The 27917-nt window shown below is 44.9% G+C and overlaps 2 protein-coding genes across 2 annotated transcripts; both read right to left on the reverse strand.

Annotated features, from left to right (window-relative positions):
• Nucleotides 1-9390: 9390 nt before the first annotated feature.
• On the reverse strand, nucleotides 9391-10329 carry LOC123362223 (putative olfactory receptor 52P1). The gene has a single exon (XM_045002622.1). The coding sequence runs from the start codon at nucleotides 10327-10329 to the stop codon at nucleotides 9391-9393; it is 939 nt and encodes a 312-aa protein (XP_044858557.1).
• Nucleotides 10330-20641: 10312 nt separating this feature from the next.
• LOC123362238 (olfactory receptor 52K2-like) lies at nucleotides 20642-21580 on the reverse strand. The gene has a single exon (XM_045002652.1). The coding sequence runs from the start codon at nucleotides 21578-21580 to the stop codon at nucleotides 20642-20644; it is 939 nt and encodes a 312-aa protein (XP_044858587.1).
• Between the last annotated feature and the right edge of the window lie 6337 nt (nucleotides 21581-27917).

Genomic DNA, 27917 nt, shown 5'->3' on the forward strand with positions numbered 1-27917 from the left:
CAGGGTAGGCTCTATCCAGAGCTGCAAGACTATTGTGTTTTTAAGATCCTGGGCATGAGTCATACCTCTGGGCTCAGGACTAGTCCTAACATGCCTCTGTGGCTACCTGCAGTTTTTCCCTGCTTGCTCTCCTCCCTGTGAGAAGGGGAACCAATCAGAGTTACTGGCGGGAAGCTGCCAGGGTTTGCCTTTAAAAACAGACATTTTGAACAGACTTCAGAAAGGTTCTTGCATTGCTGCCTGGTCTGATCAACCAGGGGTTCTGGGGGTCCTTTCTCCGCTCTCGTTTTATTTTTGAGCGTACCCCCGTTTTTGAACCCCCCCCCACGAAGAACGAATTGCTGCCTGAGAGATCTCCTGATTATCAAGACTGTACCAAGCCTTCTGATGTTCTTGCTGCTTCTGCCTCTGTTGCTGCCTTGGGGGATGGTAAGAATCCCTCTGTGAAACTTTCTATACTTTTATTTTATTATTTTAGCTGCTGGCTCTGTCTCCCCAGCACACAGACTCAAGCTAAACCTTGGTCTGTGTCCTAAAACCTCTCTTACCCCCCCCCAATCCTGGCTGCTGGCTCTGTCTCCCCAGCACACAGACTCAAGCTAAACCTTGGTCTGTGTCCTAAAACCTCTCTCTTAAACTCTGTGGCACTCTGCCACTAAAAATAAGTTTGTGCTGCTGCTAAGTTCTGCTCCTGTGGGCTTTGCCTTGGACTGTTTTCAGCTGTATCCACTGCTGCAGTCACCCCCCCCCCCTTCTTTGGAGCTGTGTCCTGGACACACACCACTCAGCCCTCTGGAACTATCCTTAGCATAAGGTGCACCCATTAAGTTAAGTTTAGCATTATACTTTTGTAAGTTAGGCTTAGAGAATTGTTGCATTGTGTTTTAATTTGTGTAGTCTTGGTTAAGTTAGCTCATAAATAAGATTTTGCTGTGTTCTTTATAATTGTAATTGTCTGTCTTCCCACTGCAAACACCCCCCCCCCAGCTTCTCTGTGTCTTTCTACCTTGTTACACTCTCTCTGCTGCTTAAGCTTGCAACCTGTTTGCTCTGTCTCACTAAGTTTAAATCTCTAGCATAAAACCCCATTGGTTACTTTCTTCCTTTCTGGTACCCCTCACATTCTACATTTACACCACTGTGACACATTTTTACCTGGAATTGTTTGTTATTATTTAACACATTTTATCCATAACTGTTAGTTGGTTATATGCTGCTGTGACACACCTTTTAACATAGAAATCGCTAGCTACCTGTTACATTTATACCTCAGTGTTAACTGATTACCCACTGTATTGCATCCTACTGTGTTGTACCCCACTATTGAAACTCCCTTACTGTTCACCAAAAAGAAACCCCTCCCCAATTGTCTACCTTAACAACCCCATACCCCTCACTATTGAATTTTCCCTGTTTTTGTATTTTCTTAATAAAGTTTATTTTGCACCCCACCCGTGTGGTAATTGCTCCCCAAGATCCCATATACCTGCTGGCAGGGACATGGCGTCACGAACAGGATCTTGGGGTAACAATTACTGCCCTCCCTGTCCCTGGAAAGAGGCCAAGACCTCTGGGACAGAGGAAGATCAGACCAACCACCTACAATACCACTTGCTGCAAAGCAAACAGCAGCCTGAGGCCCTAGAATGGGTCTGTACTATTGGCAATGGCCAGAGCTCCAGGATGTATACCACCCACCTGGGGCTCACTGATGTGGGGTGCCTCTTAACCTGCCACCCCACATTCAGGGCCAGCCCTGCTGATTCCAGCCTCAGGCCAGTCTGCACTAAGGCAGGAGAGCCAGCCGCAGATTCAGATCCCACCCGCCTCTGGAGAGAGGTGGGAAGGGTCATGAAAGCCTGCGGGGGAGCCCCATCTAAGCTCACCCCTGAACCTCGAATTTTGCAGGGGTCCCCCACCCACCAGATATTAACAGAACTGGTGCAGAAGCTGGATGAAATTCGAAAGCCCAAGAAACTGTGGCATGACATATATAAGCCCCAAAAGGTAGCCACAGTTACCTATGAGATCCTGGCTCAGGCCCTTGATAAACTAACTGTTTTCCATGGGGCCCTAATGACCTCGGCCAAGGAGGCCACTAGCCAGCCTAGCCAGGAGGGACCACCACTGACCCCTAGCCTGCCCAGTCCCAATAAAACCCCCAAACACCCACCCCCATACGTTCACCCAGAGGCCCCACTCCCCCTTGAAAAAACCCCACTATACCCAGCCCTACCTTCAGCCCCTCTAGAGGCCCAAGCCCATGAACCTGCACCCACTGTCACCTCTGGTGAAGCCCTGCCAGTATCCATCAGTCGTATAAAGATTGATGACCAGGGCAACACCACACAGGTGACAGAACTCCGACCCCGCTCCAAAGCAGAGATGAAGGAGTTCATCTCAGACACTGCTAGGGAAGCCAATGAGCCACCACTACTGTGGCTAGGCCGCTTGGCCCTGGAACATGGACAGGAGCTAGTAAATAGAGAAGAGGGCATAGTACTAGCCAGGACCAGTAGCTGGTCCCGGGGTCTCTCAGGGAGCCCGGTGATATCTAACACCGCATGGCCCCTGACTGCCCCAGCCCTGGCTTTCCTCCATTTACAGCACTCCCTTCAAGGGATCCAAGTCCCCAGAGGAAGCGTCAAGGACATCCCTTCCCTGAGATGTGCCATCGCAGGGGGGTCCATCATGCTGTGGTCCCCTACCCAACACCCTCTTGGACTTACTCAGGCCCAGATTAACCAGGTCAATGCCTTTAGGCATGTTATTGACCCCACCGAGATACCCATAGCCGAAGCTGCCATTGACTTAGCCATGGATAGCAGTACCACCCCTGACACTGGGGCAGTTCTGTGGCTAAGGGGGTATGCTAGGCGCCCCATTGGGCGACTCTATGAAGCCCTCGAGAAAATAAGATGGCCCTCAGCCCAAGCTCTACCCATCAGTCCACCCCCACCGCACGCCAGTCCACCCCCACCGCACGCCAGTCCACAACCCAGGTCCCAGTACTCACAGCATTCATTTACAGAACGCAAAATCTTTGGGTTCTTATTGTACAAAGGCCTCACTAAGGAGGTTGTACGTAAGCTCAATAGTGAGCAGCAAAGAGCCTTGGCCATAGCTCTGGGATGGGAAAAGCGCCCAGAACCTTCCCAGCCAAAAAACGAATAACGGCCGGGTGCTTGGCGGCGGCCAGCACCCGGCCAGGGGACCCCCGTCCCTATTATCCACTAGTTTTTGACAAGGGCCTTGTCATCCCCTTTTTGCTGGACACGGGGGCACAGGTGTCTATTGTTCCCCCTCACGCCCCCCACACTCCCACAGGACACACCATTTATGTGCAAGGCCTCAATAGCACAGAGCCCCGCTCAGAGGTAAAGGTACACACACACATAAACCACACACCAATAACATTTCGGGCCCTAGTGGGACCCACGTCCCTCCTTGGGGTTCAGGAGCTATGGCGTTTTAAACTGGCCAAAGCCGTGCTCGATGCACTACCAGTCACCCTATCGGGTGCCAGTGCCCCCCACGAGCCTGAACTGCTCAACCCCACACCCTGGAAATACAGACCCATACCCACAGATGGTCCTGTGGGCATTGCCATGCTTGCTGTCCAGTGTGCTCTCCCATGGGATAAATCTGCCACAGGCACCCTAAAGGGGCCTCATGTGCAGCTTCTCCCATACCTCACCTTCACCCCGGGCCCCCAGTTGCAGGGAGCCCCTGCTACTTGGGAGCGACTTGTTTACCAGGCCCAAGAGGTATTTGGACATTGGGCCTTCAAGTCCTCCTCCACCACAGCTCCCACTGAGCCGGGGGCTATTGGCCAACTAAGTGCCTATGCCCCTTGGATTGTATCTGATGGGGGCACATCGCCTTCTCCCCGAGCAGGAATGCTATGTGCTACCTGTAACACCCTCAAAGTTAAACCCTTAGATTTTTCCAGCTCAGCTCAGAAGACCGAAGCAGAAGGCGTCCTGTTGGCAGCCTCTCACATTGTGGCAGCCCGCCCGAAAACACGTGTGGTCCTGGGAGTGGACTCAAGATACTGCGTGTCCATCCTGGTGGGAGAAGGACGGCCCACCGCTCATGAAGAAATATGGGCACAGGTTACTCAACTGGCAGCACAGTCCAAGCTGCCATGGTTTGTTACCCATTGTCCTTCACATAGGTCTGACAGTAACCCTCTTCATTCCAGCCTGGATCCACAACTCCGAGAATATAAATGTAACACATTCCAGGTTAACATTATCTCTTGCAGCGATCCCTTCATCACCTGGCTCCATAAAGAGTGGGGGCACCTGCCTGCCCGTGCCCTACATCAGCTGTTGACTGACCGAGGGAGACGAACATCGAGTGTGTCTAGGCAGCAGTGCACCCAAGCTGTCCAAGGGTGTCTGAGCCGCCAACAGGCACGAGTCACTAACAAGCCTGTCTATGCTCATGGTGCTTATAGCCCTGAGCACTTTAGCCCGGGTAAAACCTGGCAGATGGACCTCATTGGCCCCCTCCCGGGGGCAAAACAGTATCTAATGTGTTCTCCCCTCAGGCGATCTACTGCACCAGCTGTTTCTGTAGCCCTTCTCCAGGTAATTGCTGCCTGGGGGGCACCCGAAGAGATCCAGACCAATGGAGGGCCACCGTTCACCGGAAGAGCTATAGACCAGACGGTGTCCCAGTGGGGGGAATCAGTCGCCATGATTGCCGCCCCGCCTCGAGAAAACCCCCTGGTTGCCTGGTTGAGAGCCTACGCCCTACAGGAGGTCCTCATCGGGAACCTGTCAGATGTCCCCCCATCGCACGATTGCATTGCCTGTACAAGACCAGAGGCCTCAGAGGGAGGGTCCCCCTCCCTCTGGGAGTTCCTCCCCCTCACGAACCTGACTCCACAGCATCCAGCTTCACCCTGCAATGACACAGACTGGGTTCATCGGCCTCTGTTTACGTGCCACACCACCAGTGACGCCCTCACTATCCTAGCCAGCTACGCCGAGCAGAACCATCTTCTGATCCAGACCAACCTACAGAAGGACTTTTGTGTTGCCTTAGAGGACCCTGATCCTCGCTTTAAGGGACAATGTTGCCTGCACCTTCAGCCTGGGTGGAACATCTCAGCCGTGGCTGACCAACTGTCCTTCGCCATGCAGATTCGTAAGGAGCGTAAGCAGTGGGATCCTGGGCCCAGTCCATTGAGCAGTGGCTTATTACTGTTGCTTTTATTCTTGTAGCCTTTTTGTTGGGGATGGCAGTGGTCAAGCAGCTAATTCGTAAGGTTGTGTCAGCCCTGCCTTTGCAGGTGAGGTATTCCTCCATCCCCTTGGACAGCAGCAAACCACCACCTCCATACTACGAAGACGACGACTTGTAAAACACCCTTTTTTTTCTTCTTTTCTTCTTTTTTTTTTTTTTTTGGTCTTTGCATGGGATATCCCCCTCACAGCCCGTTCAGGTCGGCCAGGGGGGCATGTCTGTTACAGCTCCATTTTGTTTCTTAAAGCTGTCCCCTCACTCCATTTTGTTCTTGTTCTCCTCTGTGGCCGCCCCTCCCTGGCTGTTTACCAGGGCCTCTGCCCTTCTCAAAGGGAGGGCCCCTTTAGTTGTTTAACAAGAGCCATTGCCCTTCTCAAAGGAATGGCCACTTATGCTAAGTGGGACCACTGCCCTGTTCAAAGGGTTAGTCCTGTTATCACCTTGTTAAAACCTGGGCTTGGTGCAGGGTAGGCTCTATCCAGAGCTGCAAGACTATTGTGTTTTTAAGATCCTGGGCATGAGTCATACCTCTGGGCTCAGGACTAGTCCTAACATGCCTCTGTGGCTACCTGCAGTTTTTCCCTGCTTGCTCTCCTCCCTGTGAGAAGGGGAACCAATCAGAGTTACTGGCGGGAAGCTGCCAGGGTTTGCCTTTAAAAACAGACATTTTGAACAGACTTCAGAAAGGTTCTTGCATTGCTGCCTGGTCTGATCAACCAGGGGTTCTGGGGGTCCTTTCTCCGCTCTCGTTTTATTTTTGAGCGTACCCCCGTTTTTGAACCCCCCCCCACGAAGAACGAATTGCTGCCTGAGAGATCTCCTGATTATCAAGACTGTACCAAGCCTTCTGATGTTCTTGCTGCTTCTGCCTCTGTTGCTGCCTTGGGGGATGGTAAGAATCCCTCTGTGAAACTTTCTATACTTTTATTTTATTATTTTAGCTGCTGGCTCTGTCTCCCCAGCACACAGACTCAAGCTAAACCTTGGTCTGTGTCCTAAAACCTCTCTTACCCCCCCCCCAATCCTGGCTGCTGGCTCTGTCTCCCCAGCACACAGACTCAAGCTAAACCTTGGTCTGTGTCCTAAAACCTCTCTCTTAAACTCTGTGGCACTCTGCCACTAAAAATAAGTTTGTGCTGCTGCTAAGTTCTGCTCCTGTGGGCTTTGCCTTGGACTGTTTTCAGCTGTATCCACTGCTGCAGTCACCCCCCCCCCCCCTTCTTTGGAGCTGTGTCCTGGACACACACCACTCAGCCCTCTGGAACTATCCTTAGCATAAGGTGCACCCATTAAGTTAAGTTTAGCATTATACTTTTGTAAGTTAGGCTTAGAGAATTGTTGCATTGTGTTTTAATTTGTGTAGTCTTGGTTAAGTTAGCTCATAAATAAGATTTTGCTGTGTTCTTTATAATTGTAATTGTCTGTCTTCCCACTGCAAACACCCCCCCCCCCAGCTTCTCTGTGTCTTTCTACCTTGTTACACTCTCTCTGCTGCTTAAGCTTGCAACCTGTTTGCTCTGTCTCACTAAGTTTAAATCTCTAGCATAAAACCCCATTGGTTACTTTCTTCCTTTCTGGTACCCCTCACATTCTACATTTACACCACTGTGACACATTTTTACCTGGAATTGTTTGTTATTATTTAACACATTTTATCCATAACTGTTAGTTGGTTATATGCTGCTGTGACACACCTTTTAACATAGAAATCGCTAGCTACCTGTTACATTTATACCTCAGTGTTAACTGATTACCCACTGTATTGCATCCTACTGTGTTGTACCCCACTATTGAAACTCCCTTACTGTTCACCAAAAAGAAACCCCTCCCCAATTGTCTACCTTAACAACCCCATACCCCTCACTATTGAATTTTCCCTGTTTTTGTATTTTCTTAATAAAGTTTATTTTGCACCCCACCCGTGTGGTAATTGCTCCCCAAGATCCCATATACCTGCTGGCAGGGACAGTTACCATGAACAATATCACTCTCCTGAGGATAACACAGCGAGATAAAGAACTGATGTTGCTTGAATCCCAGCAAACACCAAGACCATACGCAGCTAGGCTTTGTCATGCAATGTTTACTTGCTACATGCATGGCATGGTCAAGTGTCCTACCATGGAGGACGGAATAAAGCTGCACTGCCCAGAAACCTTCTGCAAAGGTTTTTGGAGTACCTCCAGGAGAGCTTCATGGAGATGTCCCTGGAGGATTTACGCTCCATCCCCAGACATGTTAACAGACTTTTCCAGTAATTGTACTGGCCGCGAATGCATCCCAAGTTCTCAGGGCAAATTAATCATTAAAAAACGCTTAGTGGCACTCTGTTTCCTCTGTTTCACAAACTCCAAGATGAAATCTCAACACCTAAATTTAATGTCTTGGGCAAGAGGAAAGGCTAGAGCAAGGGTAGGCAACCTATGGCATGAGTGCCGAAGGCGGCACACATGCTAATTTTCAGTGGCACTCACACTGCCTGGGTCCTGGCCACCAGTCAGGGGGCTCTGCATTTTAATTTAATTTTAAATGAAGCTTCTTACACATTTTAAAAACCTTATTTACTTTAAATATAACAATAGTTTAGTTATATATTATAGACTTCTGGAAAGAGACCTTCTACAAATGTTAACATGTATTACCGGCACGCGAAACCTTAAATTAGAGTGAATAAATGAAGACTCGGCACAGCACTTCTGAAAGGTTGCTGACCCCTGGACTAGTGTGTATTTTGAAATTTCCAGCTGTAAGTGACTCCAAAATCAATGGCATAAAATCATAATTTGTTGGACTCCATGGTGGTGTCGTAGTTTAACACAACAGTCCATTACCTGGGGTTTTCAGAACCAACAGCAGAGGCAATTTCACTATTTCACTCCAGGTTTTGTCAGGAATAAATCAATGGGAAGATAGCAATTCTGTCTGATCAACGATTAAATGCAAGTCAGCATGGTCTTGTCTAACACTGCAGTTTATTAGATTTAAGCAAACACAGACATAAGTAATAGGTTTAAAACATCCCAGATTTTTACCTAAGAGCTGGAATGGTATTGAGTATTTAACAGCAGTTTCACTGTGTCCAATTCCTCGCCTGCTGGGGAGAAAGGGTATCAGGAAAAAGGTCTCTCAAGATGGATTCAGAAGACTCTTCCAAACTACATAGTATGAGCTAATCTTTCATAATTTCTACAACACACACAGGTCATAGTGACCCCTACTGGATCATCACTTTTTCTAGCTTACAATAAACTTCTAATATTGGAGGCATCAAGACTCAAGGTTTTCATCCATTTATGTTCTTTCATTCTCACTTGTTTACTTGTCTGTCTGTCCACTCCTCCCATTCTGATTAGCATAGACTGCCAGTTAGATTTTGACTTTGCACCTAAAAGCCTGCTCTCCAATTAACCCGAAACTCTATTTTATTAATTCATAGTGGCTGAATGAACATCATATGGTCGCAATTGGCTTGATCCCATTCTGTGGTACACTCCCTTGAATACAGAGTAACCCCGTCCATTTCTCAAAAACGCACAGTTCCACAACTCTCAGCAATAAAGTTTAGTAGAATGATCTCAATTTCTGCAGCAGCTTTCCAGAATTAGCACTTTCCAACTGAAACATTTAGTTTATCTGTCAGGCTTCCTGAACGATTGGATGTAAAAAAATCAGGTACATTTTGCTCCCAGAATCACTGTACTTAAGATAAAGAAAGTCCGCAGTCTTGTTATTTTCTATATTTTTTGGCTATCAGAAATTGTGGCTTCAATTTGTCAAACTGATCAATAATGGTGTTCACATAGGCTCTAATGGAAAGCCACCTTGCTTCAGAAAGCTGCAGTATCTTCTGTGTTCTGTAAATCATGGAACGGCTGAGTGACAGAGTGTGTGGATCTGGACGCTGATGGGTGATGCTGAAAGAGATTAGGTGATGGTCAGAGAAAAGGACCTTAGCAATAGAAAGAGCAGTGCTTGGTGATGGAGTGATAAGATGTTAGGTATGAGGAGCTTTTAAGACTGCGAACTTCCAAAATGCTGAGCTCAGCAAAACTGGAACAGAGCACCCTTGATTAATGTGGAGATATCCTTCTCACCTCTTTTCACACAGGGTTAAAGTCAGTGGCCCCCAGGTGATCACCTTCTGCAGGTGTACTTGCTGACTTTGTCACGAAGCTCTTTGGTTTTGACACCATAAATGACAGGGTCAAGCATAGGGGGAAGAAGCAAATAGAGGTTGGCCAAGATGATGTGAATGTGGGGAGCGATGCCCTGACCAAACCGGTATGTCAGAGTGGAGAAGAAGAAGGAAGGATATGACATCAGCATCACACCGATGTGGGCAGTGCAGGTGTTGAGGGATTTCTGGTGGGCTTCCTTGGAGGAGATTCTGAGGACGGCCCTGATGATCAGACCGTAGGACAGGGCAACCAGTGTCAGATCTAACCCAATGACTATAAATGCCATCACCAAGCCATATGTCCTGTTGACTGTGATGTCCCCACACGACATCTTTGCCACAGCCATGTGATCACAGAACGTATGGGGGATAATGTGGTTGGCACAGAATGGTTGCCTGCTCAGGAGAAGGGGAAGAGGCAGAATGAAGAGAATGGTTCTTATCAAACCCACTAGCCCTAGCTTAGCTATTCGTGCGTTGCTGAGGATGGTGGCATATCTCAGAGGGTTACATATGGCAACATAGCGATCAAAGGCCATTGTCACAAGGACAGCTGAGTGCATCATAGAACCAGTGTGAAGGAAGAACATCTGGGTGAGGCAGCCAGCCACAGTAATGCCTTTCAAATTGAACCAAAATATAAACAGTGCCTTCGGCACAACGGAAGTAGATGTAATGATTTCTGTGAACGCTAACATGCAGAGAAGGAGGTACATCGGCTTGTGTAGGGTCTTCTCTTTCCCTACAACAAACAGAACTGTGAAATTTCCCAACAGGCCGACAATGTAGAACATAGTGAAGGGGATGGAAATCCAGATGTGGGCAGCTTCCAGGCCAGGGATGCCCATTAGGATGAATGTTGAAGAGTCAGAGGGGGTGAGGTTGAAAACTGACATGACGTTGTTGATGCATCGATCGAGCTCAGAAATGCTCAAGCTACCTGTGAAAGGAAAGAAGTATAGTGAGAGGGGTAACATTCTTTATAAGAAATAGTATGGTAAATATTTTAGACTTATTAATGATCTAGAAAGTGGGGTGAGGAGTGAGGTGGCAATATTTGCAGATTGCACCTGTTTATTTAAGTCGTAGTCAAGTCCAGAGAAGTCCTTAGAGGGAGCTCAGCAAGACAGATGAATGGGCTGCATGATGGTGAATGCATTTTGATGGTAATAACTGCAAAATGCATGCCCATTGGTGGGAAAATTTGAAGTCTTCAAACACCTAACAATCTTCTAATTCAACTGTATGAACTCAGGAAAGGGATCTGTGCATCTTGGTACACAGCTCTGTGAAATCCTGCTCAAAGTACAAGCACAGACAGAAATTAAGCAAAACATTAGGATCCAGGAGTAATGGGTTGGGAAATCATACAGAAAATAAAATGCCATGAGATCAGTCAGGCAATGTTTCGCCCTCCTCTGTACACCTCTGTGTAGCACTGTGCTCCCTTCTCACACAGGATGTTGCAGAAGTAGAGGAGCTCATGCAAGGGGAAAGATCAATGATCTGGGAAAACTCTTATATGGAGAGAGATTGAAAAGACTGAGATTGTTACCTTACAAAAGAAAAGAATTAGAAAGGATATGAGAAAAGTCTATAAAACATTGACTGGTAGAGAGTAGCGCATATTGAGAATGTGGTCTCCCTGACTCATAATACAAGATCAAGAAGACATTCAATTAAACTGCATATGTGGCCACCTTAAGATCTGCTATTGTGTGACCCGGGAGATTGAAGTGTTCTCCTATAGTGTTGCTCAAACCCCGCAGACAGAGACCAACACCTACAAAATCTCCACCAAGCATTCTCAAAAGTACAGTACCCGCACGAGGAAATAAGGAAACAGATCAACAGAGCCAGACGTGTACCCAGAAGCCTCCTACTGCAAGACAAACCCAAGAAAGAAACCAACAGGACTCCACTGGCCATCACATACAGTCCCCAGCTAAAACTCCTCCAACGCATGATCAGGGATCTACAACTCATCCTGGACAATGATCCCACACTTTCACAGGCCTTGGGTGGCAGGCCAGTCCTCGCCCACAGACAACCTGCCAACCTGAAGCATATTCTCACCAGTAACTGCACACCGCACCATAGTAACTCTAGCTCAGGAACCAATCCATACAATAAACCTCGATGCCAACTCTGCCCACATATCTACACCAGCGACACCATCACAGGACCTAACCAGATCAGCCACACCATCACCGGTTCATTCACCTGCATGTCCACCAATGTAATATACGCCATCATATGCCAGCAATGCCCCTCTGCTATGTATATCGGCCAAACTGGACAGTCTCTAAGGAAAAGGATAAATGAACACAAATCAGATATTAGGAATGACAATATACAAAAACCTGTAGGAGAACACTTCAACCTCCCTGGCCACACAATAGCAGATCTTAAGGTGGCCATTCTGCAGCAAAAAAACTTCAGGACCAGACTTCAGAGAGAAACTGCTGAGCTTCAGTTCATCTGCAAATTTGACACCATCAGCTCAGGATTAAACAAAGACTGTGAATGGCTTGCCAACTACAGAACCAGTTTCTCCTCCCTTGGTTTTCACACCTCAACTGCTAGAACAGGGCCTCATCCTCCCTGATTGAACTAACCTCGTTATCTCTAGCTTGCTTCTTTCTTGCATATATATACCTGCCCCTGGAAATTTCCACTACTTGCATCCGACGAAGTGGGTATTCACCCACGAAACCTCATGCTGCAAATCGTCTGTTAGTCTATAAGGTGCCACAGGATTCTTTGCTGCTTTTACCTTTATATTTAGCACTCGTTCAATTGCTGTTGGAATCCTTTGTCCAATTTTGGTGTCCATGATTAGAGATGAAGAGTGTTCAGAGAAGAATCACAAGAATTATTATAAGTTTAGAAAACTTGTCATATAGTGATGCACTCAAAGATCTCAAATTATTTAATTTAATAAAGATGGTTAAGGGGTGACTTGATAAGAGTCTGTAAGTATCTACATGGGGAACAAATATTAAATAATAGGCTTTTCAGCCTAGTATACAGACGTGTAACAGTATATAATGGCTGGAAGTTGAAGTTAAAGAAATTCTGCCTGGAAATGTGGCGAACATTTTTTAAATGGTGTGAGTATTTAACCATTGGAACAATTTGCCAAGAGACATGGCAGATTCTTCCTCACTGATATTTTTTAGATCAGGGTTGGATGTTTCTCTAAAAGATCTGATCTAGAATAATTTTGGGGAAATTCTCTGGCTTGAGACTAAGAAAGACTAAGCTTGATAAGTTTATGGAGGGGATGGCCTAATTTTGGCAATTAATTTGGCAATTGATCTTTGATTATCAGCGGGTAAGTATACCCAGTGGTCTGTGATGGTATGTTAGATGGGGTGGGATGTGTGTTACTATAGAGAATTCTTTCTTGGGTGCTTGCTGGTGAGTCTTGCCCACATGCTCAAGGTTTAACTGATTGCCATATTTGGGGTCGGGAAGGAATTTTCCTCCAGAGCAGATTGGCAGAGGCCCTGGAGGTTTTTCACCTTCCTCTGCAGCATGGGGCATGGGTCACTTGCTGGAGAATTCTCTGCAGCTTGAGGTCTTCAAATCACAATTTGAGGACTTAAATAACTCAGATATAGAGGTTAGAGGTTTGTTACAGGAGTGGATGGGTGAGATTCTGTGGCCTGCATTGTGCAGGAGGTCAGACTAGATGATCATAATGGTCCCTTCTGACCTTAAAGTCTATGAGTCTATGAAAGCTACCTTGTTGAGGTCAGAACATGTAGGGATAAAGTGAGAAAGGCCAAAAGCCATGTCGAGTTGGACCTTGCAAAGGGAATTAAAACCAATAGTAAGAGGTTCTATAGCCATATAAATAAGAAGAAAACAAAGAAAGTAGAAGTAGGACCGCTAAACACTGAGGATGGAGTGGAGGTTAAGGATAACCTAGTCATGGCCCAATATCTAAACAAATACTTTGCCTCAGTCTTTAACTGAGGCTAATGAGGAGATTAGGGATAATGGCAGAATGAGAAACGAGAATATGGAGGTAGATATTACCACATCCAAAGTAGAAGCCAAACTTGAACAGCTTCATGGGACTAAATTGGGGGACCCAGATAAACTTCATCCAAGAATATTAAAGGAACTGACACATGAAATTGCAATCCCATTAGCAAGAATTTTTAATGAATCTGTAAACTCAGGGGTTGTACCGTATGACTGGAGAATTGCTACCATAGTTCCTATTTTTAAGAAAGTTAAAAACATGATCCATCTGTAGTACGTAAGTCTTGGGAAAAATGTGAAGGAGAAAGTAGTTAAGGACATCGAGGACAATGGTAATTGGGACAAAATACAACATGGTATTACAAAATGTAGATTGTGCCAAATCAACCTGATTTCCTTCTTTGATAAGGTAACAGATTTTTTGGATAAAGGAAACCCAGCAATTTCAGTAAGTCATTTGATATAGTTCCACATGGGGAATTATTAGTTAAATTGGAAAAGATGGGGATTGATATGAAAATTGAAAGGTGGATACTGGTCAAAGGGGAGACTACAAGGGGCATACTGAAAGGTGAACTGTCAGGCTGGAAGGAGGTTACTAGTGGAGTTCCTCAGGGATCGATTTGGGGGGCAATCTTATTTAATCTTTTTATTATTGATCTTGGCACAAAAAGTGGGAGAGTGCTAATAAAGTTTGTGGATGACACAAAGCTGGTATTATTACCAATACAGAAAAAGACCGTGATGTCATACGGGAAGATCTGGATGACCTTGTAAACTGGAGTAATAGTAACAGGATAAAATTTAATAGTGAACATTGCAAGGTCATGCATTAATATGGTCATGGATTAATAACAAGATTTTTTGTTATAAACTGGGGACTCATCAATTGGAAGTAACAGAGGAGGAGAAGGACCTTGGAGTATTGGTTGATCACAGGATGACTATGAGCCGTCAATGTGAAATGTCCGTGAAAAAAGCTAATGCAGTCTTGGGATGCATCAGGCCAGGTATTTCCAGTAGAAATAAGGAGGTGTTAGCATCATTATACAAGGCACTGGTGAAACCTCATCTGGAATACTGTGTGCAGTTCTGGTCTCCCATGTTTACGAAGGATGAATTCAAACTGGAATAGGTACAGAGAAGGGCTACTAGAATGATCCGAGGAATGGAAAACCTGTCTTATGAAAGGAGACTCAAAGAGCTTGGCTTGGTTAGCCTAACCAACTGAACAATGAGGGGAGATATGATTGCTCTCTATAAATATATCAGAGGGGTAAATACCAGAGAGGAGGAGGAATTATTTAAGCTCAATATCAATGTGGACACAAGAACAAATGAATATAAACTGGCCATCCGAAAGTTTAGACTTGAAATTAGACAAAGGTTTCTAACGATTAGAGAAGTAAAGTTCTGGCACAGCCTTCCAAGGGGAGCAATGGGGGCAAAAGACATACACCTCTACCCTGATATAACGCCATCCTCAGGAGCCAAAAAATCTTACCGTGTTATAGGTGAAACCACATTATAGTGAACTTACTTTGATCCATAGGAGTGCACAGCCTCCCCCCCCCCCGGAACGCTGCTTTATGGCATTATTTCCAAAGTCATGTTATATATGGTAACGTTATATCGGAGTAGAGGTGTGTCTGGCTTCAAGACTAAGCTTGATAAGTTTATGGAGGGATGGTATGATGGGATAGCCTAGTGTTGGCAATTAATTGATCTTTGATTATCAGCAGGTAAGTATGCCCAGTGGTCTGTGATGGTATGTTAGATGGGGTGGGATGTGAGTTACTATAGAGAATTCTTTCCTGGGTGCTGGCTGGTGAGTCTTGCCCATCTCTCAGGGTTTAGCTGATCGCCATATTTGGGGTCGGGAAGGAATTTTCCTCCAGGGCATATTGGCAGAGGCCCTTGGGGTTTTTGCCTTCCTCTGCAGCGTGGGGCCATGGGTCACTTGCTGGAGGATTCTCTGCACCTTGAAGTCTTTAAACCATGATTTGAGACTTTGGTAGCTCAGACGTAGGTTAGGGGTTTCTTACAGGAGTGTGTGGGTGAGATTCTGTGGCCTGCACTATGCAGGAGGTCAGATTAAATGATCGTAATGGTCCCTTCTGACCTTAAAATCTACGAGTCAAGACAGTGCCCTTCTTGGCAAGAAGACTAACCGCATATTGGGCTGCATTAGGAGGAGGATTGTCAGCATATCGAGGGAAGTGATTATTCCTCTCTATTTGGCTCTGGTGAGGCCACATCTGGAGTATTGCGTCCAGTTTTGGGTCCCCCACTACAGAACGGACGTGGACAAATTGGAGAGAGTCCAGTGGAAGGCAATGAAAATGATCAGGGGGCTTGGGAATATGATTTAGGAAGAGAGTCTGAGGGAACTGAGCTTACTTAATTTGCAGAAAACAAAAGTGAGGGGCGGGGGGATTTGAGAGCAGCCTTCAACTACCTAAAGGGGGGTTCCAAAGAGGATGGAGCTTGGGTGTTCTCAGTGGTGGCAGGTGACAGAACAAGGAGCAATGGTCTCAAGTTGCAGTGGGGGAGGTCTGGGTTGGCTCTTATGAAAAACTAGTTCACTAGGAGGGTGGTGAAGCACTGGAATGTGTTTCTTAGGGAGGTGGTAGAATTGCCTTCCTCAGCATTTTTTGAGGTCCGGCTTAACAAGACCCTAGATAGGATGATTTAGTTTTCATTGGATACACACAATCATTTTATAAAGATGAACATGGGGGTGTAGGGTGTTCCCCCAAGACACAGAACATCCCAGCTGGCAATTGCTGACATTGCCACGAGGCTGAAGTGTGATTCTTCATGGCAGGAAGGATGGTACGGATGGGGGAAGGTGTCAGAGACAATCTTGCACAGTGTGGTACACGTTGCATTATGTCTGAGATACCCCTCTACCCCATGATGCTTCATTATGTCTCTTTGGTTTGTGCATTAGGCAGGATGTCCATTCCCTATTTCACCCAGTTTCAGGACTCCAGGCCACTGTAGTATGGATGCTGCACATCCCAGCACCCGCACACACATACTGTGCGGACCTCCCCCCATTAAATTTCCAACACCACCTGAATTGTTTTAAGCCAAAAACATAATTTTATATTTACTGCCTTTTGTACTTCTCGACCTCTCCAGACCCAGAGATGCAGGGGCACAAAGAGAGCAGACTCCTTTCCCTTCTTGAAAAAATATTGTTATCCTGATTTTTCTTAACCTCTAAGCCTGTGAGTTTGCGATTTCAGCAACTCTCCTGTCAGTTCTTCTTTGGTGCAAACAAACTCACCCATCCTGGAGGCTTATGGTTGGTGTAAATCAGGCCACTTAAATAAGTCCCTACATGTGGAATTAGGGTGAAATTCTGGCAGTGTTGAGAATTTTGTCATTGATCTCAATGGGACCAAAATGTCACCCATAGTGTTTAACTTTTGTCTCCGAGCTGTGAAAAATCACGACTTCAGGTCCTGCTACAGACAGCACTATTACGTTAGGGAACTCAAAGAGTTTGAAGGAAACCCCCAGTTTAGGTGGCGTTTGGAGACCAGGCATGAACAATGGGTTTTTCAAAACACAAGGGCCCTGATTTTGTTCTCAGGGATGCCAGTGTCAATCTGGAGTGACCCAGTGAAGGCAGAATGTGGGAGCAGAATCTGGCCAGTGTGGGGCCCATTCTTGTTGTGAACCCTCTGGTAACACAGATACCCACTGCAGAGGCTTTGGCTGCACTACCTAACAGGGCAGTGAAGTTGCTGATTTAGAAAAATTGAGCAAACCAGAGGACAGAGCACACAGCCCAAAAAAGGAAGCCACTGAGACAGATTGAAGGACACAGTAAGACACAAGGAACAGATCTTAAAAACAAATATTTTTCTAAACTATTCCCAATACATTTGCAGTTCCAATTTTACCCAGGTAAATCTACTCATGTTTCTGACAATACTAAACAGTTGTAGTTGTTGTGCTGGTAAATTCCTGCCAAATGGTTCTTGACTTGAACCTCGAAACCCTTCCTAAGCCCTTAGCACTAACTTTAATGCAGAAAGAGGAAACTCACCTCAATCCTGCTGAGCAGAGAGAAGAAATCTCCTCACTGTGACAGCAAGGCACAGCCCTGAGAATCAGTGTCTGAATCTCAAATGTGTGACACTTGGTGAGCTTGGCAGCAACCTTTATGATTGATCTGTACAGTCCCTGCGGACTCTCAGGTTGGACAAGATTCAGAGACAATTCCCTTGGCTCTGTGAGCAGCAGGAAGAGCAGAAAATAGACCCTGGAGAACTTCAGCCTGAGAGCCTCCCCTGGGAGTGAAGAAATGATTCAGCAATACCAGGGGCTCAGATTTTCAGCGTAAACTGTGTCTTGCAGACTGTTCAGCCTAGCAATTGACGATGTGTTTTTTTTTCTGTGTGTAATGTGCTGCCATCTGCACTATGTGTGGAAAGGTACCACAAGATACAGGACCAAAAACCATTTTTAATTGATCATAGCAGTGTACCACTGCATCCCGCCCAGGCCGTTGTAATATCCAGCCCATTAGCCTCTGAAAAGTCACTGCCACCATGTGGAGGCGAAATGAAGTGATCCTTCACTGATATAAACAGAAGGGCATGGAAAAGGCATTCTTCTTCCAGCATCAAAGGTATTTGCTAGTATCACTTTGTGAGGTCTAAAGTGGATATATATCGAGCAGCTCCTAGTTGTTTTTATAGTTATTCTACTCTATACATTGGGTGAGGATAAAATTTCAGTACTGTGTTGATCTTTCAGAAATGGATGCAGAAACAGGTTATGCTATACTATGTCAGAACTAGTACAATGGGCCCTCTCCACACACTCTTCATCTCACATGGTATCCCTCATTATATGAGGGAACAGCCACGGAGTTTCCCTGATCTGTTACCGTGGGGCCATTTAGGGATGGTAGCCCTACTAGGATGCTGGCTACAGTCCTTCCACCATGATTGCATCATAGGTGCCTGGGGGGGCCTGATATGGGCTCCAGAGTGATGGGTTGTCACCCCTGGGATGCAGTTTGGGATCCGTGAGAACTGCAGCAGCCTTTAACCATCCAGCTGAGCTGGCCTGTTTTCACACTGCTTTGCTAGTGATTCACCATCTCCAGCCCTTGTTATCACCCAACACAAGAGAAGATGGCACCACACACCCAACTGAGCTACCTGAGGGCTTACTTAAGCCACCCAAATAGAAACAGCAAGCACCAGTTCATTTCCCAGCTCCCCAGGCTCACCGTCCCTCCACTGGAGTATAAAACCAAAAATACACTGTCTTGCACTGCACAGGGATCTGTACAATGTAAGATCATTAATAAAGTTCGCCCTACCTTTGATGTGAGAAGGATACAAAACAAGCCTGTGTGAACCAACCTGAGATTTTCCCATGACTCAAAGGCACAGTGGTTTAGATAAAGCAAAAAACAAATGTAACTACGAAAAGATGGATTTTCTATGATTATAAGTGCTAGCAAATACATCAAAGCAGATTACCTAGCAAATAAACAAAACCAAAAAATAAGCCTAAAATACTAAATAGATTGGATCATATAATCATAGAAGATTAGGGTTGAAAGAGATCTCAGGAGGTATCTAGTCTAACCCCCTGCTCAGTGCAGGACCAATCCTAAATATCCTACACCCCTTTTCCTGGGCAGGCTTGAGAATAATCCCCCAAGCCCCTACACCTCTTTTCCTGGGGAGGCTTGAGAATAATATCCTCACCAATTGGTACAGGTGAACACAGACCCAAACCCTTGGATCTTAAAACAATGAAAAGTCAATCAGGTTCTTAAAAGAATAATTTTAATTAAAAAAAAAAGTAAAAGAATCACCTCTGTAAAATCGGGATGGTAAGTACTTTACAGAATAACAAAAGACTCAAGAACATAGAGGATCTCCCCTGTAGGCAAAACCTTAAAGTTACAAATCCTGGGATAAACCTCCCTCTAGACAAAACCCCCCTCTAGACAAGACCTCCCTCTAGACAAGGAAAATCACAAGCCGAAATAAAAGTAAGCTAACACTGTTGCGTTCTCATGCGGGACGGATAAAGCACAACAACCAATATGATTGCAAGCTGAATCATTTATTGAGTACAATGCATCATATTATATAGGCTTCTCCATATTAGCAAACGTCAGACACACCAACATTACATTGCTGCTGATTGGTTCTTTGTCCGATACACACACTTTTCACATGCATGGCCCTTTGCTTACTGGTTTCCCATTTCCCATGCAATCCATCTGATTTATGGTCTTGTTTATCACCTTGAAACCGATCCCAGCTAGGCCACCTGGCGTCTGCCTCCTTCGGGCTAGCTCCCAACTTTCTCATAACAACTTTATCTAACCCCTCTATTCTTGATGTGCTGCTGCTGTAACTTTCCACCAAGGCAGCATAGGGATGATGTAACCCCACATCTCCCCCTCTTTTCTTAAAAAAAACATCCAATAAACCTCTCCAAACTTCATTGCAAAAGGCGTACAAAACAGGGCAAGCAAATAAAAAAACAAAAAACAACTCCCAACGCACTTATTCCCATATGGAGAAGAAAAATAACCCAAGTGGGCCAGCCAAAGCCATTAAGCCAGTCCCACAAAGGATTATAAGCATGCATAAGCTTATACATATTATCCTGCAATTGCTAAAGCAATGCATACATAAAATGCAAATAATTAAATAAATTTATACAACACATACCTTCAAAATTCTTACAACCATGTCCTTGCTTTCCAAGACTATTGGTATGCAAATTTTAATAACCATTCTAAAATAAAAGATTTGGCCAATAAAATTTCTCTCTTACTTAAGAAAATGCATTAAACTTTAGCATATCACATTTTCCAGTTCCCACAGGATATAATGGAAAGCCACCTTGCTCCAGAAAACTGCCATATCTTCTGTTGGTCTGGAAGTCATGGAAAGGCCATGGGATAGGGTGTGTAGAGGTGGGGGCAGAGAGGTGACACTGAAAGAGATCAGGTGATGGTGAGAGACAGGGAATTCATCAATGGAAAGATCAGTACTTGGTGATACAGTGATAAGAGGTTAGGTGTGAGGAACTTCTCAGACTCTAAACTTCCACAATGCTGAGCTCAGCCAAAGTAAGACAGAGCACCCTTGATTAAATAGGAGATAGCCTTTCACCCTCTTGTCATGAAGGCTTAAAGTCAGTGGCCCCAGGCAATCACATTCTGCAAGTGTATTTAAGCAATTTCTCACGAAGCTCTCCAGTTTTGGCCCCATAAATGATAGGGTTGAACATGGGGAGGAGGAGGTAATACATGTTGGCCAAGATGATGTGAACATGGGGAGCAATTCCCTGACCGAACCGGTATGTCAGAGTGGATAAGAGGGAGGAAGGATAAGACATCATCATCACAGCGATATGGGCTGTGCAGGTGCTGAGGGCTTTCTGGCGGCCTTTCTTGGAGGATACTCTGAGGACAGCCCTGATGATCAGACCATAGGACAGGGAAATAAGCAACAGGTCTAACATGATGATTACAAATACTATTACCAAACCATACATCCTATTGACTGTGATGTCCCCACACGACAGCTTTGCCACAGCCATATGGTCGCAGTAGGTGTGGGCGATAATGCGGTTGGCACAGAATGGCTGCCTGCTCAGGAGCAGTGGCAAGGGCAGAATTAAGAGAAAAGCTCTTAGCAAACCCACTAGCCCTAGCTTAGCTATTCGTGCATTGGTGACAATTATAGCGTATCTCAGAGGGTTACATATGGCAACATAGCGATCAAAGGCCATTGTCACAAGGACGGCTGAATGCATAACTGTACCAGCATGAAGGAAGAACATCTGGGTGAGGCAGCCACCCACAGTAATGCCTTTCAAATTGAACCAAAATATGCACAGCACCTTTGGCACGACGGAGGTAGACGTGCCGATTTCTGTGACTGCCAGCATGGAGAGCAGCAAGTACATTGGCTTGTGCAACATCTGCTCCTTGCCTATAACAAACAGAAGCGTGAAATTTCCCAACAGGCCCATAATGTAGAAAGTAGAGAAAAGGATGGAAATCCACATATGGGCAGCTTCCAGGCCAGGGATGCCCATTAAGATGAATGCTGAAGCATCAGAGTAGGTGAGGTTGAAAACTGCCATGAGGTGGTCGATGCATCTATCAGGGTCAGAAATGCTCAAGGAGCCTGTGAAGGGAGAGAAGGACATTGAAGGGGGTTACACACTTTGTAACAAACTGTATGGGAAATATTTTTTACTTATTAACAATCTAGAATGAGTGTTGAGCAGTGAGGTGGTAACATATACAGATGGCATGAGATTATTTAGATCATATTCAAGTCCAGAGAGGCTTCAGAGACAACAAACCAAGCCAGATGAACAGGAAATCTCAATGGGAAAAGATTCACCCTTACTGTTTAACTTTCAGCTCTGAGCTGCAATACTCATGGCTTTGAGTCCTGCTACAGAGAGTGCTATTCTGTTCGGGTGATGAAAGAGTTTGAAGGAAACCCACAGTTTATGTAGAGTTCTGAGATCAGGCATGAAAGACACAGATTTCAAAACACAGGGCTCTGATTTTACTCTAGAGGAGGCCAGTGTCAATCTGGAGTGACCCACAGAAGGCAGAATGTGAGAGAAATATCTGGCCAGTGTGCAACCCATTCTTGTTGTGAAATCTCCGGTTACACGGATACCCACTGCAGAGGCTGTGGCTGCACTTCCTAACACGGCAGTGAAGTTGCTGAATTGGAAAACTTGAGCGAATCAGAGGAAGTACCACATAGACCAAAAAAGGAAGTTACTGGGACAGATAGACAATTAGAAGGACACAATAAGAAACAACAAACTGATCTTAAAAACAAATATTTGTCTAAACTATTTCCAATACATTTGTAGTTCCAATTTTACCAGGTAAATCTGTTGGTGTTTCTGACAATACTAAACTGTTCAAGTCGCCGTGCTGGTGAATTCCTGCCCAGATGGTTCCTGATTTCAACCCTGGAACCCTTCCTGAGCCCTTAACACTAACTTTAATGGAGAAAGAGGTAACTCACCAAAATCTTACTCAGCAGAGAGAGGAAATCTCCTTATTGTGAGAGGAAGACAGAGCCCTGAGAATGAGTGTATGAATGTCACATGTCTGACACTCGGCATGCTGCGCAGTGGCCTTTATGTTTCCCCTGTACTGTCCCTATGGACTCTCAAGTTGGCCAGGATTCACAGACAATTCCCTCGGCTCTGTGAACAGTGGGAAGAGCAGAAAATTAACCCTGGAGAGCTTCAGCCTGAGAGCCTCACCTGGGAGTCAAGAAATGATTTGCCAATCCCAGGAGTTCAGATTGTCAGCACAAACTGAATCTTGCAGATTGTGCAGCCTAACAATTGATGATGGGTTTTTTTTCCTGTGTGCAATGTACCACCATCTGCATCATGCTTGGGAAGGATGTCACATGATAAGGGACCAAAACCCATTTTTTTACGGATCATAGCACTGTAGCACCCAAGAGGTTGTAATATCCAGTCTATTATCCTCTGAAAGGTCACCGTGGAGGCCAAATGAAAAGATCCTGAATTCATGCAAATAAAAGGTTGTGGAAAACGCTTTCTTCTCCCAGCAATCTGGTATAAAAGTTATTTGCCAGTATCCATTTGTGAGGTCAAAAGTGAATATATATCTGACAGCAAACAACTGTTCTAATACTTGATGTACTCTGTATATTTGGTAAGCATCACATTTTGGTTCTGTGTTGATCTTTCATAAATCAATGCAGAAATGGGTTCTACTATCCTGCATCAGAATTAGTACAATGGGACTTCTCCACTCACTGTGTGATTACTTCACCACTCTTAGGGCCAAAATGACTTGAAGTTCATCTCAAATGGTATCGCACATTTTACAAGGGAACAGCCATGGAGTTTGTCTGACCACTTGCCCTGGGGCCATTTCAGTGTGGTGGCATTTTAGGTAGGTGTTCTCTGTTGGGGTGTGAACACAGTGGTAAAGGAATGAAACAACTGCTACATCTGGATCTTTGTTCAGGCTACAATCACTCCCCCATGCTTGCATCACAAGTGCCTGTGATCCTAATTTGGGCACCAAAGGGTATGAGTGAGACATGTTCCCAGTTCAATCTTTGTTCCTTGGGTATATCCGGGAGTTCTCTTGTGTGGGGATTGAGGCCACTAGATGATGTCACACCCCACCTTATGTAGCTTTAACATATGTTGGGAATCCTTTGTTCCAAAATCACTTCCCAGTCCAGCTTGTGGAAAAATACAGTTACCCAAAATGGAGTTCAGTGTCAATTGGTCTGGTCACATAACCTTGAATGTCGAGTCAAAGCAGCCATTATCCCTAGTCTATATGGAATGTTCTCAGAAAGGCTCACTAGGTGGGGGATAAGCTTCTCATGAAGCCTATTGTTTCTCCTAATGTCCCATTACCCTGAATAGGCCCTTCACAACCAGCTGTCTAGCCTGGAAGCATTTTGCCTAGTGGGCGTCACCCAGGTGTAACTCATGTTCAACTACAGATACATAATCAATATGCATAATTTCACATACAAAAACGATATATGCACACAAATGGGATAATCCTTTTTAGCAAATTATAACTTTTCCAATGACACCTGTCAAGACATATCTTGTACAAAATGCATCATATATATGCCGTAATTATATCAAAAACATACAAATATGAAGAATATGGGGTGCAGTGTCATAGTGAGTTTATAAGGAGGATCCCTTCCTAGGCTTTTAAAAGATTCAAATGATAGGAGGAAAGCACATTAGAAAATATAGCCCCAACTATACATACCAAAGGATGGGATTTAAATTGACTGTTACTACTCAAGAAAGAGATCTTGAGGTCATCGTAGGTAGTTTTCTGACAATGTCAGCAGTCAAAAAAGCTAGCAGAATGTTAAGGACCATTAGGAAAGGGACAGACAAAAAGAAAGAAAATGTAATAATGCCACTGCATAAATACAACACCATGAATACTGTGTGCAGTCCTGGTCACTTCATCTCAAAAAAGGCATATTAGAAATGGAAAAGGTTCAGATAAAGGCAACAACAATGATTATGGGTCTAGAACAGCCTCCATCTGAGGACAGACTAAGAAAACTGGGATGTTTCAGCTTGGAAAGTAAACAACTAAGGGGGGATATTAGAGTGATTTATAAAATCATGAATGGTGTGGAGAAAGTGAGTATGGAAGTCTCATTTACTTCTTCACATAACAGAAGAACCAGGGGCAACCAAGAATTAATAGGCAACAGGTTTAAAACAAAGAAAAGGAAATAGTATACAAAACACACAGTCAACCTATGGAACTCATTGCCAAGGGATTGCGAGAAGGCCAAAAATATGAAAGAGTTCAAAGAGAACTAGATAAGTTCATGGAGGATATGTCCATCAATGGCTGTTATCCAAGATGTTCAAGGATGCACTCTCAGGTTCTGGGTGTCCCTAGCCCTGACTGCCAGATGATGGCACTGGATGACAAGAGATGGATCACTCGATAATAGCCTTGTTCTGTTCTTTCCCTCTGAAGCACATGACATTGGCCCAGGTCAGAAGACAGGATACTGGATTAGATGCACCATTGGTCTGATGCAGTATGGCTGTTCTTATCTTCTTATCTGAGTCTCTTTATTCTTTTCTGTGTGCTGCACTTTACAGTTGATTGGACCTACATGCCTCACTAACTGAAATGGTTCCTGTCATTGAACCAGTAATTTGAACAGCAAACTGGGTAGTAACAAGAACACTCAACCACCCAGTTTGAACACTCCCAGCTGGCTCCTTTTGTTATGGGCCTTCTCTGCATCTCTTGTGCATTTAGCAAAATTCTTCGAGCAAATACCCACAAAGTCTTGAGGCGATTTCGTAACTGAAGAATATACTGGACTGTTGACAGACATTTGGCTGTGTGTGTGTGTGTTCTTTCAGTGTTCTTTCCGCAGTCTGCACAGATAGCACAGACAGTAAACTTTGATTGGACTGCCCAATACATCCACAGACTCGGTTTTCAGCGAGGGAACTAGGTCAGGGTTCTTGCCGACTGAGCATGGTGCTAATGCCGCAGCTCAATGGTTACAGGCACACTGACACATGTATACTTGTGACAATGGACAATGGAATGGTTGGACTTTGCATTCTTCCCTCAGCCAGTCAAAGGCATTGCCTCTGAAATACATCTTTATAGAGATACAAAAAAGTTACATATTACTCCTGATGTATCAGGGTGCCATGCTCTGATGTATCAGGCATGCAGGAGTGAAGTCAGGAAGGCCAAATAAGACTTGGAGTTATAGCTAGCAAGAGATGTTAAGAGTAACAAGAAGGGTTTCTTCAGGTATGTTAGCAAGAAGAAGAAAGTCAAGGAAAATGTGGTCCCCTTACTGAATGAGGGAGGCAACCTAGTGACAGAGGATGTGGAAAAAGCTAATGTACTCAATGATTTTTTTGCCTCTGTCTTCACGAACAAGGTCAGCTCCCAGACCACTGCATTGGGCAGTACAGCATGGGGAGGAGGTGACCAGTCCTCTGTGGAGAAAGAAGTGGTTGAGGACTATTTAGAAAAGCTGGATGAGCACAAGTCCATGGGGCTGGATGCGCTGCATCCGAGGGTGCTAAAGGAGTTGGCAGATGTGATTGCCGAGCCATTTACTGAGCAGTCCATCAGTGCCTTCTGGATCACATATTAGCCCCGCATCTACACTTTCATCTATTTCCATGGACTGGGATGAAAATCTGCGATTACACCCACCTAATTGTGCATCCAACACAGCAAAATACAGCTGTCTGGCCCATTTTCCTTTACCACTCTCATTTTTACATAGCTGATGTTCTCATTCTCTGAGTGTGCTTGTATGAACTGAACAGCCAAAAAAGGCTGTTTTAATAGGTCGTTTGTGAGCATACTCTTCCTTTTTGCTGGGGGTAACGGGGACATCAGGCAGCTTACAGACCTTTTGGGCTTTCTCTCAAACAGCATCCCACTTAGCGCTGCTTCACATACTCTCTAATGCTTTGACAGTTTGCTGATATACACTGCAGGCCTGAGAAAGTTTCATGTCTTGTGTCTACAGAGCTTTGCGTGCTACATAAATCATACTAAGAACATGGAAAAAAAATGAAACACAAAAAAACTCCATTTTCTGCCCATTCTTCAACAAACCAAATGCTTCACTAAATCTTTGGTAGGGAGGCTCTGACAGTCCCAACAAACTGCTGAGAAGTGTTCTCATGGCGTTTTTTATGGCTGATGCATTTTTCCATTTAAACTAGATCATTACAGTTTCAATCCAAGCATCTTCTGGCCCTTTAAGTAAGCATGGTGTGTGCCTGGCTGTGAAAAGATAAAAAAGCCCTTGAGAGTGCAAAACAAATTCTGTTGCTGTCCAATTTAATTTGTAGGTTTCATCTAAAACCAAATTCAATTTATGAGTTATGCAGTGCATACATATAGCAGTGGGGTGATCTTGCAGCATTTTTTGCTGTACTCCTGTGACATGACCTGTTGTGACAGCAGCCCCATCATAACACTGTGCTATGACCAGCAAGTTTGCAGTGCCTGATGCTTGTAAGAACTGCTTAATGTTGTGATAGATGGAGCCAGCATCTCCTCGCTCAGAGCAATCAACAAATCCTAGAAATTGTTCCTTTATTTCCAGTGTTTCTCTGTCTCTCAGCCTGTCATTTCTTCTTGTTTAAAACTGTGTTCTTTGTCAGCAAGAACAGTACAAAACCCATTCTCCTGAACTTTCAAAATGACTGTGCTTTTCACAATATCAGCGGCAATTTGAAAATGCTCCTTTTGAGTTGAATGGCTTGCAAGATTGAAAGTACCCCTTGGGTTGCATTTCTTTCTTTCTTTCTTTCTTTCTTTCTTTCTTTCTTTCTTTCTTTCTTTCTTTCTTTTTTCCCCCTAACTAATGCTTCATCATATTGTGAAAACAAATTACATAATTCCAGAAAGTTTCCACAATTAGCTGATTCTTCCCCCTCATCCTGGCCCCATAGTGCAATTCCTTGGTTAGTCAGCCAAAGCAGTACATTGGTGATTCTTGCCACAGTCTCTCTTTCCATGTAACGTCATCTTGTGAGAATTTGATAACTGTGCCACTATAGAGCCCACTTCTTTTGACTGTAAGAAAAAAAATGCCACAACACTGCTTGTGTATGGCAGATTATATATGTTTCTGAAGCTTTTTTCCTATATTATTCCAGTCTCCTATGCCATTTTCAGTGAATGCAGGGTGTCTCAAACCGATGGAAAACTCTCTGCAAGGGACACAGAAAACTGCATCTGCCTGCTCATTGTACTCTAAAAATGAATATGTCTTGTAATATCCCTCTCAAAGGTGTGTGTGTGTGTGGGAGGAAGGGGACAGCAGCTATGCCACAGGGGAGGTTTAGCCTCTCCTGGCCTATTATACCCACCGCCTATGTAAGGTGGTGTATCTATTGG

The sequence above is a fragment of the Mauremys mutica genome, chromosome 1 (assembly GCF_020497125.1).
Source record: "Mauremys mutica isolate MM-2020 ecotype Southern chromosome 1, ASM2049712v1, whole genome shotgun sequence".
NCBI lineage: Eukaryota > Metazoa > Chordata > Testudines > Geoemydidae > Mauremys > Mauremys mutica.

Bases quoted from the DNA above. Each gene is read 5' to 3' on its own strand.
- LOC123362223 (XM_045002622.1), bottom strand. From the start codon at position 10,329: ATGTCAGTTTTCAACCTCACCCCCTCTGACTCTTCAACATTCATCCTA.
- LOC123362238 (XM_045002652.1), bottom strand. From the start codon at position 21,580: ATGGCAGTTTTCAACCTCACCTACTCTGATGCTTCAGCATTCATCTTA.